At 43.4% G+C, this 12,553-nt stretch overlaps 1 protein-coding gene across 8 annotated transcripts in view; it reads left to right on the plus strand.

The window, feature by feature from the left end:
• rtn4a (reticulon 4a) overlaps positions 1–12,553 on the plus strand; it is a 43,942-nt gene that overhangs the window by 13,469 nt on the left and 17,920 nt on the right. For 2 of the 8 annotated variants that reach the window (XM_040138469.1, XM_040138470.1), the window contains one exon: positions 2,007–3,893. The exons of 3 other annotated variants lie outside the window; for them this stretch is intronic. In XM_040138469.1, coding sequence (XP_039994403.1) covers positions 2,007–3,893 — 1,887 coding nt within the window. Of the gene's footprint in view, positions 1–2,006; positions 3,894–9,039; positions 9,196–12,553 lie in introns of those variants that run through there. 3 more of the 8 variants (XM_040138471.1, XM_040138472.1, XM_040138477.1) reach the window with 2 other exon arrangements.

Here is a 12,553-nt window from a genome sequence, read left to right on the forward strand (position 1 = left end):
ACACCCAGCTGTGACGTAGCGTTAAACTACAGTACAGTGGTTTCTGACCTGCTCTTGGGGACATTTAAAAAAAATTTTTTTTTAATAGAGGGTCAAAACTCCAGCAAAACTTGAAGTATTAAGAACAAATTCGTTGTCAGACTAATGTGTTTCGACTGAGACACGAGCTTAGACACACTGGTCTGACAATAAATTTGTGCTTACTACTATTAAGTGTTGCTGGAGTTTTGACCCATACGACTGCCTTCCCTTATTCATGCATCCTGCAAGTAGGTGAAGTTGTACCAGAAACCCCCCTTGACTTCTGCTGCTGGGGCGTAGGTAAATTAGGGAGATTATAGTACATTGTGAAGTGCAACACTGCACAGAGTGTGAGGTATATTGTCACCACCAGTTGGCAGTGCAAGCACGACTATTACACTCAGGATTACTGTATTGGCCAGAACATAAGACAACCCCCCCTTTTCCAACATGTCTTTTTGAGAAAGACTGGAGGACAGGAAACAAACGTTTCCCTGAGATCCCATTAATATAAGTGAAAAGAGAGTCCTCATCACTGAAATCTTTTCTTTGGTAGAAGTGAAACATGAAATACAGTAATAGGTAAAACCCACATTAGTGTATCAGAGACTCTCTCTCTTCTGTCAGACTGTCTGAATCATCAGAATCCTTTTCTCTGACAGTTTGCATTTTTCAGGCTTTAGTTTTTCTGAGCTCATCGTCAGTGACAGCTGTAATTCTTGGCTGTTTGACAGATTTTCTCCCAGGTTCGTTTCTGCAGTAAAGACGTCGGGAGAGGCAGTGAACTCGTTTTCACTTGTCATGAATTTATTCAAAACAACATTAAACCGGCCTTCAGAAACTCCTGCAGGTTAAACTAGACTAATGAAAGACTTTTAGAGCTGACTGACTCTGAAAGACTCACTATAAACAGACTGCAAACATTGGCTAGCCCAGAAACATTAAGGCTAAAAAAATAATCTCATATTCAATATTATGGTAGTTCAAAATTTTTTAAAATCACGTTTTTCTCCTCTGGTGCTGAATGGGCAAGAAACTGACTTTTGTATGTGAGGCCCCCTTTGACAGGTCGATGGTTATGATCAACACTTGTCATTATGCTGTCAGCTGACTGGCTTTTTTTGGAATATACAGAACTGGTCGATCATCTACCAAATTGTACCCGAACTGTCTACCAGCCACAGTCACCCTTTCAGCAGCACTTGTCTGGTCTTTGTGGCGTTAATGTTGTCCGTTTAATTGAAACACAACCGCAAAAAAAAGGATCGCAAACTGTCCAACATAAACTGAATGCAACCCACAATGACTATAATTCAAAAATATGACAGTGCCACCATGTGAAATCCAAAGAAGGTTGATTTGCATCTAAAATCACAGCTTGGGTTTGATTGAGTGGCAAACCGAAATTTAGAAACGCCAACAAAAAGACAGTTTTTCATTTGCACTTGTCAATCTCCTGCTTTGTGTAGTATTTCTGGGCCACTGTCAGATCATAATTTACAGTGAGAGTGTAAATTAAAACACAGTATAGGTGAGAAATGAGATCTGGATGGAGGGTTAACCTGCTGAGACTTTTTTTTTTTTGTGTGTGTTCCCCCCCCCCCCCAAACAGTTTTTTTTTAATTTCTGAACTAAGGAGGAACATGAATAGAAAAACAAACACACAAAAAAAAACACAGGCAATTCAAGCTGTGATTTTTAGATGCAAATTGCATTTATTTGTATTTCACATTGAAGCTCTTTGTTATGTTTTTGTCATATTTAGTAATTTCGGTTTGCAATCTATGTTGGCTGGTTTTCAATTCCACATTTCTTTGTGTTTTTGTTGACAGACAAAAGTAACGCCAGGTTTTAATCTCCGAACCTTCCTCCAAATATTTTCAGTAACTGCTAACTTCTACCCAGGTGTGGTGGGCACTGTAAGGAATGGAGTATGTCTTTGATATGTGCTGTATTGCATTCTCCCTCCTCCCTCTCTACTCAAGCACTTGGGCAGAAGGGTGATTCCCCTGCTCCCATCTCTCCTCTCTCCCCTCTTCACTCCCCCGACTCTCTGGAGGAGCTTTCTCTGACTGAGAGTCCCAACCAGCCCCCTGCTTCGGGATCAGCTGCACCCTTTGGCTCCTTCTCCACTGAATCCCTCACTACTCATTCCAAGGACATGCCTTGGGAGGGTGAAGAGGGTGACTCTGGACCAGGCCGTAGTAAGAATGAGGAAGACCTTCTAGATCCGTTAGCTGGTCCTTACCTGAGTTTAGGGAAAGACCCAGGGCCTCATAATCCATGTGAAGACAGCGGAGTTTCCTTTTCACCTGAGGAAAAGCTGATTAGCTCAGACAGGTCCTCCACTGGCCCCTCCCCTGTGAGCCCCCAGATGATGGTCCCTGAGTCTCACCTTGCATCCTCTAACCCAACAGAGCGCTGGGATTCACCATTCGTAGCATCTCAAGACAGCTCCAAGGTCTCCATGGATAGCTTCTCCAAGGACACGGCCCCCATGAGCTCTTCCAAGTATGAGCCAGACCTGCACGGAAACCAGTCTGATGAAGATGATGACTTGATGTACGAGGTGAAGAAGAATAATAACCCATTTGAAGGCTATTCCCCACTGGCAGATAGTGGCTACTCCCATTTTGGAGACTCCAAGTCTGACAGCAGAGCTTCTAAAATGTCAGAGAGTCCCACTCCGGATCTGGTCCAGTATGGGCAGACTGGAGAATCCCAGGATAGCCCACCATCTTTCTTTGACGAGGGGAAAACATTTGAAGTGGGCAAGAAGGCCACTGAGGCGCTCATGCAGTCAGTGAATCAGTTCTCCTCTGGTCATAAAGACGATGAAGGGGAAGAGGAGGATTCTGCTCTGCCACCGTCGCTTCCAGACATCCTGAAGTCTTCCCCACTTAACCCTGAAAAAATCGACTCCGGCTCCTCAGAGGGAAGCCCGGAGGAGCAGAGTCCCATCCTAGAAAGGAGGATGATGGAGTCGCCCAACCCTCCAATCAATCTGTCAGCTAACAACCCATTTGCTTTTGATGCTAAAGTGTCCCTGCTGAAGGAGATGGCTGAGGAGATGGAGGTGAGAGCTGCAGACAAAACAAAAGTCGAAGATGACAAAAGCTTTGGAGCATTTGATCTTGTCAAAGAGGCCGAGGAAACTACCCCAGCTAAAGTCAAAGAAGAGGAACCTGTCAAGATCGAGCAGAAAGATTGGTTCTCAAGTCACGATTCTGCCAAAATTACCGAAAAGTTTGAGCCACTTGACTTCGAGAGCAAAAAGACCCCAGCTGAGGATTCAGATTCAGAGTCACCGTCGGCAGACTCTCTGTCTCCAGTCCTGGAAGCCATGGCCAAAAACCCCGCAAGCTTCCAGGTGGAAACAGAGAAGAAGGACCTGAAGATGGAGGAGGAGGAGGAGGAGGAGGAGCCAGAGGTGGCTGAGGAGGTCTCTGAGCATGAAGTGTCCTCTGAGGAGTTTGAGTTCATTGAGCGACCACCTAGGGGCGTTATCGATGAATTTCTCGAGGCACTGGATACTTCCAAGTTTGCCGCCTCCAAGGCACCAGAGATCCCCATGGATGACGATCTGAGCTTTGGTCAGAAAGATTTGGCTCCAGTTTCTGTTCCACTGCCAACAAAAGTAGCCCCACCCCCAGAGGTCGAAGAAGAGGCTCCAAGTCAGAGCTCCTACTGCCTCCTCACCCAAGTGTCCCCCCAGAAGAGCAAGGCTGAGCTGGAGAAGCTTGACATCCAGCAGCCCCCATCCCCAGCTCCGCTCACCCATTCCCCTGTTCGCAAACCAGAGGAACCGGTTGCTAAGAAGAGCGTGGAGGGCGGAAAACTGTTTAAGATGCCAAACCTGAACATAAGAGCAGGTAAAATAAACCAGTTCTGGCATGGAAACCCCTCCCCCCACACACACACACCCCCAACCCTCAACATCCTCCTCAGTTTTAACTGGCACTTCCATGTTCATCGGCATAATTTTCATCTTCACTCTTTCGTTCTCCTTAGTTATTTTCTCCCACCCAACCAACCAACCAACCAGCCCACAGCCAGTAATTACTTTCGTTCTCATCACTTTCTTCTTAGTGTCATCTTTTCTGTCTTGCATCGTCCCTTTTTTTGCATTTCTTTGGAAAATTAACCCTTGCATTGTGAACGTCTGGATTAATTTGTGTGTTTCTGTGTTCCATCGTAGTTTGAACTTTGCTTTTGCTGCATTTTGCGCATTTGTCTCATTAGAATAACATCATTTCTGTGCGCCTGATCATTTTATTACATTTTTCATTTTATTTTGTGATATGGTAAGTAAAATGTGGTGTTAACATTGATTTTTATTTGTTTTGTTGACAACATGAGCCCCTTTTTGCTGTTTTTGTAAAATCTGCTGAAAAAAGTTTTTTCAAAGATATTTTATGCATGATCAGTAGAAATGAGAAATCATGAGACCTGACCAAACTTGTGCGCCACTGTTAACCACCTGCAAACACTCGTGCAGTGTGCTTCTATTTGCCCACCGAGCATTTTTCCTGTCAAATTGGATTACCTCGCCGTCTGGCTGTAGCATCTCTCTGCTATGGAAATAACTCGAGATGCCAATCTGAAACCTCTCCCACACCTTGTAATACACCAGTGCATCAGATTTGATGTACCTTAGGCTAAATAATGAATATTAGAGATAAACTAATAACTTAAAAGCCAAATAACTTGAGATGTGATGACTTCAAAGGGCGCTGAATTTTCTATCCACCAACCAATCAACATTTCTCTAGCTGGGTTATTTTGCCAAATTCTATTTAAAAATGGAAAGTTCCTGGGAATTTTAACTGGGTTTGATATAACAAATGAATAGATTGATGTTTATGGAGGATAAAGTCCCAGGTGGTATTCACATATGACCCAAATATGAAATTTTTAGTTTAATAATAAACAATAGAGAAAGCACTCCGGGATTAAAGTTCTCAGTTGTTATGACGGATGTCTGTCAGTTTGATTCCAGAGAGCGAAGTATGAGATCCGTTTGAAGGGGAAAAACTTAAGGAGAGATTTGTGACACCATGAGCCCGTCTGGCTGTATGAAACCGTGAGATGTAGAGCGTAGGCTGTTTGAAAGCCCAAACGCAAATATTCATGTAGGCTCAGGGCGTGTACACACTGTCGGCTCTTTTTCTCTCAGCTGCTTCTGCCTTTTGTACATGAAAACCTATGGGAAGCGACCGTACGGTAGATAAAAAGCTCTGCTCTAAAGACGCGGTGTGGCATCTGCCAGACAGTGTGTACACTGGTGGGGGCAGTGGTGTAGGCCACTGGCCAGCGGGCATACCGGGACAAATCCCAGTGGGCCACCGCATCAGTGGGCTGCTAAAAAATCTATAAATTTTGTACCGGCCCCGTCAGTGTCCTTACCAGAGTATTAAATTCCTAAGGGTTGGGCTCACAGAATCTGATGGGGATTTTTCACTATTTCATTACATTTCAAACCTCTGATTGTAGTACATCTTTATTCTAACCTGAGGTAAGTGTGAGAGAATAAAACTCAAATGTAATAATATTTCAGTGTAGAAACTGGCCGTCAATGAGACAGATGCAGAGCTGCCTCTTTCAGGGCTTTTAGAAAGTGATGAATCACCACGAAACCCCCCCCCCCGGTCTCTCTGAAGACACCATCACTTAGTCTTCATTTCAGTGAATGACTCAGTTCTATTTAGAGTGATATCGATCACTTAATATAAACACACTCATTAATGCCTCCACACACACACTCACTTACAGTGTTGCACACATTCAGAGACTCAGCTACTGTGTGACTAGAGCAGTAGGACTTTGCTATTTTTGCTGTTTTAGGGTTCGGGTTAGTCAGCTTTAGGTCAGGGTTGGGGTCAGGCATTTAGTTGTGATGGCTGAGGTTAGAGTAATGGGCTAGGGAACGCATTATGTCTATGAGTGTCCTGTCAAAGGTAGAAGTATAGTACATAGCGTGTGCGTGTGTGTGTGTGTGTGTGTGTGTGTGTGTGTGTGTTGGAGGGATCTCCTGTTAATTAAAGCCGCCTCCTCCTCCCTGCATTGCGACACTGGCAGGCCCTCAAAGGGTTTCCGACCCAGAAACCACTCAGCAAATGTTGTTCATTATACAACTTGAGGTGCAGTGCTGCGATCTGAACACGAACCTCCCTCACTGATCGTCCCCTCACACTGGGAGCAGATCACGTGGTTCGTTTGGCTTTACTCTGATTTATCATCCAGAATTTTTCTTCCAACCTGAATAAGGTGTCCGATTCATTTAGACGTATTGTTTTCTGTCTATGACACTAATAGCTGTACAAGGATGCTATTAGGGCTGCAACCAAGTTGTTAATTTTTTTTTATTGATTAATCTGCCAATTAAAATCCTGATTAATCAGTGTAATTGTTTGGTCTATAAAACATGTCTGACCAAGAGTCCAAAGTACCAGACTTTCAGTTTACTGATATAAAACAGAAAAAGCAGAAAATTTTTGTTCGTATTGGTGCTTAAAAATTAAACGAATAGATGATCAAAATAGTTAGTTGTGTTGATTGACTAATTCATTAATCAAATTGTTTTAATGCATTGAGTAATTGTTTGCAATGAAAAGGGCCTTAAGCCGCTAGACACACAAGTTGGGATTCTTTTACTGTTAAAATGTGGTTTTACTGATTTATTTGGTTACGTTGCAGTAATAGAAAGGAAATAAATGAGTTTACTCATCTTTTAAAGAAAGAAAAGTCGTTGCAGTGACCAGCACCTGATTTTTGGTGCCTTTACCAAAAAACTCATGATGATTTAGTAGTTGAAAATGAACCAAAATGAACTCAGACTGACTTCAAGATACAACCAGTAATTAGTTTAATTAGTAGCATAACTTCATCTGACCACCATTTTTAGCTGATAAATTTAATTTTGTGATGATTCATTTATAAGCCCTTTGTTTTAGCACTGCTTCGGACCTTATCATTGACTAAAACAATGAGACGAATCCTTAGTCAGATTTCCAGAAATTTGATCTAAGCCTGAACACACCCCGATCCTGAAGAAAGCTCATTTAAATGATCTTTCTCTTTCACAACAATTAAGATCCTCAGGGCGCTTTGGTGGTTCAGTGGGCTAAATCACCACCCACGTAAATGTGACTTCCTGGGTTATAACAATAATAATAATAATAATCAAATTAGTAAAAAAAAACAAGTACGTAATCGTATGATGGAATAATTTCATTAACATGCAGTTTGATATTATTAAAAATGAGTCTTGCAGCTACAAAAGTGAGTTCATTTTCAGAATAATTCCCTTTTATATTGGCGCGGATCAGCCGATCTACGGGCTTATGATCTCAATAATGACCCTTGCATGTGAATTTCATCAGCAGGAAAACATTGCAGGGCAAAGTTACTCACATACTCAGATCAAGGTAAAGGGTCACTTTGTCCTGCTTTGTCCTCAGAGAGACAAACTTTGTACTTCCCTTTTATGTAACTGTCTCTTTCACCACTGAAATCACCACAGTTTACCGTTTCATAAACTGTCGATCATGTTGGTTCCTAGCAGGACACCAGTAGGACACCAGTAGGGCAAACGAGTCCTAATGGTTAGAGAATCTGTCCAAACCCAGTGCTTTAATTAAAACGTACATTTCAGTGCTCCTGATCCAAATGTATCTTCTTTAGTTTGATATATTCTTGATGTTGTTATGTGTCCCTTCCTGTAGTAGATGAAGTCTTTTAAAGATGTTAGTGTAAAAGCGTGAAACCCGTACATGCAGGTAATCAATCATACAGCTTTCCATATGCAAAATACATGAGGCTGTTAGAGAAAAAAGTTCTTAGATGCAGAGTTTTCTATCGCAACCAAAGCCTCGCTGTCATTCGCAGAAAAACAGATGCCAGCATCCTGGCGGTTAGACAACATTTCTATAAACTTCACATACACATTTGTAGGTTTGGCTTTTCTATCATAGTTACATAGGTGGGTTTTTATAGGAGGCGAGGCAGAGGGGTTTATCAAATGAGACAGGTGCCCTCTTGTGGAAGAAGTCAGTGATCACCACTCCGATGATCCCAGTGTTGGTCACGTCTGCTACAGACTGGATACCATAAATCATTTTTCTGTTTTATGCCAGATAACAGGAAAGGGTGATTATTTCAGCCTGTAAACGCAAACCAGCTTCACTCAAATTCTCACTATATTAAAAATTGATTTCCTCATTTTGTCCAGAACGTACTGTTCAGTCAAACGGGTTGGGAAACTGCAGTGAAATGGCCGGAAATCTTGGCAGCGGCTGGAAAATGAGCTCATTTGGCAGGGAAGTAGCCATTATTCTTTATTCTTCTTATCCCTAAACTCCTCGTTGGCAGCAGTGAAGGTGACTGGAAGGATTAAACCACTTCAGCAGTTCACTGTTTGAAATCTTTTCATACTATTGTGGATTAAGTACCTGAGTTTCAGTACTGGTACAAAACAATAGTTTTCATATAGTGTTATGTATAAATATAGGGTTCTTCTAGGTCGTATAGAAGTTAGATCTGATCTGAAGATGTTGTCACACCGTACCGGGCAGCATCAGCTGAATCATTTTCACACAGACGGACAGAAATCCTTCATCTGCTCCGTCTCAATGCTGCGTCAGCAGATTTGAGAAAAGAGCAGGAGGGGGGAGAAGGAGGGATGACAAAGGGAAAGCGGGGTGACATTAAGCGTGAAAGAAGGAGGGGGGTCGGAGTGAGAGAAAGGAGGGGAAAGGGAAGATCAGACTGGGTGGTGGTGGGGTGGGGTGGGGTGGGGGGTGGCGGTGGTGGGGGGGGCATGCTAGAAAGCCTGAGCAGAGAGGGAGGAGGTGAGACAGAGACGTTTATAGTTGCTGCGTCAGAGCGCTGGCAGCAGACAGTCAGCTGACAGCACGCCTGCAGGACGGACTTCATTCGCCCGCTGCAGTCACCCCCCCCCCAGAGGAAGCCTCACTCGGGTTCTCCCCTCCCTCCCTCTTCCTCCTCCTCTTCCTCCTGCAGCCGAACGCACATCTACTCTCACACGTTTGCGTTTGCCGCCTCTGCTGTGTCCCTCTCTGGGTGGAATGTGTATTTGCTGATCGGACGGCATGGAGAACAACTCTGTGGACAAACAGGAGTGCGAGGCTGCTGCGACGCACTGGAGAGAGAAGGGTATACCTCCGCCTTTCTGTCTCTTTCTGTGGCTTGTTTGACAGTGTCTCTTCTGTGGGTAAGCAGGACAGGGACACTATGGAAGGTGTCCACTGCTGAGAGGTGCTTCGCCCTCTGGTTCAGCTTATTTTTTTATTGCTTTTGCTCCTTTCATGCACTAACTGTAGGACATAGATGTTAGATATTGATGTCTATTAGATGTGAATTGATTGGTAATACAGAGTCAGACATTGCAGCACTTTTACCTCCTCTGCCCTGCCTGTCCCTCTGCTGGGTACATTGATTGAAATGCAGATTACGCAAGCTGAGCTTTGGAAACTTTGAGGCGAAAGATAACAGAATTGATTTCATGGGGCTGTCTTGAGTTTGATTACATTTCTCAATACAATGATCATATAACTTTTATGAGGTGAAATTTAAGGGGAAAACCAAGGTTTAGAGGGGGTGAACTTTTCCAGCCCTATTTCGCGTCCTTCATCTGTGAGACTCTATTTTGTCAACAGGATGAGTTGTACCTGTGACTCCTCGATTGTTTTCTTGCGTCCGTTCCGGGAGGCTTCCATGACTGCAGATTTTTCCAGACTGTTTTGCAGGTTCTGTCCTTTGGCAACTGCAGCAGCTACGGGGCAGTTTCTGGCAGAGTACCTTTGGACAGTCAGCCAGTCAGCCACTGTGACCAAAGGTAGACAGCAGAGAGGAGGAGGAGGAGGAGTTAGGGAGGGATTTGCGAGTGGAGCGACGTTAGCTGTCCGTTTAACGATTGGATGGTGTGTCAGCGATTTGATAATGAGCAGGACAGGCTCCATGTTTTCTGCCACTGTGGAAAAGCGAACTAACATGTTCAGCGTTTCTGATAACATGAATCAGGTTTCAGAAGCTCAGGGTTCATGTTTTGGTCCTGCCTCTCGACTGTCAAAAACTGAGCATCAGTGACAACCAGCTGCACCGCAGCTTGGCTGCTGTGTCATCAGGGCTGAAATTGAAGATTATTTTAATTTATCAAGGCAAGTTTATTTGAACAGCAGCTTTCAACAACAAGACAACTCTGATTTAGGAGAAGTTGGCACAGATCTTAATTTTTCTGGGAGTTTGTTCAGACATGTGGAGCATGGAATCCGAATGCTGCTGCTCCGGGTTTAGTTTTGTTCCGGGGAAAATAAACAGACCTGTCTCTGTCTAATCATTCTAACAGTGGCTTCGTTTCGGTCCCGTGGATCGACACAGTTCATTAGAAACTATTTTGGTAATAGGTTAATCCTTTTAAGTCATTTTCAATCAAATGTGCCAACATTTCATGTGCCCAGCCTCTCAAATGTCTGGACTTTGCTGCTTTTCTCTGTCATGAATTACAGTAAACTTGTGTTTTTGTGATTTTTGGATTATTGGTCGATCAGAACGATCAACCTAGAGCAATTTCTCTGGGGAAATTGTGATTGGCAAGTCCCACTGCTGTATTCTCTCACATTTAACAAACCAAATAATAGTTAATAATAATTAATCAATAATGAAAACCATCATTGACTGCAACCCTAATTCAGCTGGTACTTTGTGGATTTACAGTCATAAAAAAGTTAAAAACCTGATTATAAGTTACAGGAGCCAGAAATGATCTCATCAAATTGTTAATTTTTCCAACCATCATTCCAAGACCCCCAAAGTACTGTTTTATTTTGACATGAAAGAAGCCTGGAGAGCCTGAATCCAGATAACTTGATTGGTTTACTTGATAATTAATTTAAGAAAATAATCGATTATCAAACAGTAATTGACAAATCTGAGTTATTGATCCAGTGATTGTTTGGCCACAGCTACAAGTGGTGAGAAAAGGTCGACACGGGGCTAAAGAGTCTGATTTACGTTTGCCACGATTACTTTCCCTGACGATGTTTAAATCCTCCAATCAAAATGTCTTCAGATTGATCATTTTGTCCGTTGACCAGCCCATAACCCATTTTAAATTTACTGTCATATAAGATAAGGAAAAGGAGCATCTCCTTCAAGTGGAGAAACAAATATCAGCTGATGAAATGAAGATCAAACCACGTCTGTTGATTGACTAATCAATTAATAGACGAACCGTTTCAGCTTTGGTTTGATTGCCCTCGTGTAGCAGGATACAACCACAGGTCAAACAGCCAAATCACTTCTTATATTCACTGCTTTGAATGCTGCATCAGTTTCCGGATTTATCACAGCCTTATTAGCAAGGTTGGTCCATCATTAGGTGTTTTTTAAAGCGAGTTAACAGTGGGTTCTGCTGTACGTCAGGTACCCTGTGGGTAGGTTGTTCCCGTTGTCTTTTCTGAATGTAAGTTGTAGAGCATTAGGGCGCCTTGCTTGGCGCGATGGCAGCAAATTCGTATTTGCCTTGCCTAATGTTCAAGCAGTGTTCCTAATGAATATGAAACTGAAAAGTTGATTGTGAAAAGGAAAGGCATCTCTGTGTGTACAATGTGATATACACCGTATCTGCAGGTCTCAAGGTATCTTGTCGTTTCGCGTCTCGTTGGATAATTTTGCCGGTGTGTCTTTTCACTGAACTCTTCAAACATCAAACAAGAAATGTAAACAATCTCTTCATACAGAGGCCCTGTGCCTTGTAGACCTGTTGATGAATCCGGTCATGGGTCCAGGTCACATTAATCGATTATTACTATAAATCATTGTAATATACAGCGGTGAAGTCCTGACGTGTGACAGACATGTAGATAAGTTCATGTCTTATTTCTTTCCATTGTTGTTTGACCAGTCTGGTTGTGAAACGGGTATTAATTGGGTTCTGTGCGGTATTACAATGGTCTTACACTCGACTAGGTGAACACTGCAGAAACCCTGGATGTACTGTACATTAGGATGTTGTCTCATGCGGCGCTCTGCCGTCTGCTGATCCTCATGTGTCCTGTTGTCGCTGCATCGTCTGAGCCCGCGACGCTGCTGTCGCTTGTCGTCTCGACACCGAAGCCTTTGTGCTGTGTTGTGTGTGTGTGTGTGTGTGGGTGTCGGTGCCCAACTTCATAACCGTGTGTCAGCGTGGCTCTGTCCATCGAGCCGTCGTTCACTGAGCCGGTAACGAGCGAGGACCATGAAGTGGCCGAACGTGTTGGCTGCACGACTGAAAGAAGCTGTTGTGTCTCCGAGGGTGTCAGGAGAGTCGCACTGTGACTAAGCAGTACTTGGTGTGTGTCTGCGTGTGCGTCTGGTATGTGTGTGCGTCAGGGACAGTGTGGTTGCAATAGCAGTGAAATAACCGAGCTTTATGTTGCAAGTCGGACTGTGCAGTGTTCAGGAAATGAGGAACATCATCTCTTTCACCTCTCGCACATTTTTCACCAGCAGAATGACTCATCCTCCTCCTCTT

Source organism: Xiphias gladius, chromosome 11, assembly GCF_016859285.1.
Source record: "Xiphias gladius isolate SHS-SW01 ecotype Sanya breed wild chromosome 11, ASM1685928v1, whole genome shotgun sequence".
NCBI classification, from domain to species: domain Eukaryota; kingdom Metazoa; phylum Chordata; class Actinopteri; order Istiophoriformes; family Xiphiidae; genus Xiphias; species Xiphias gladius.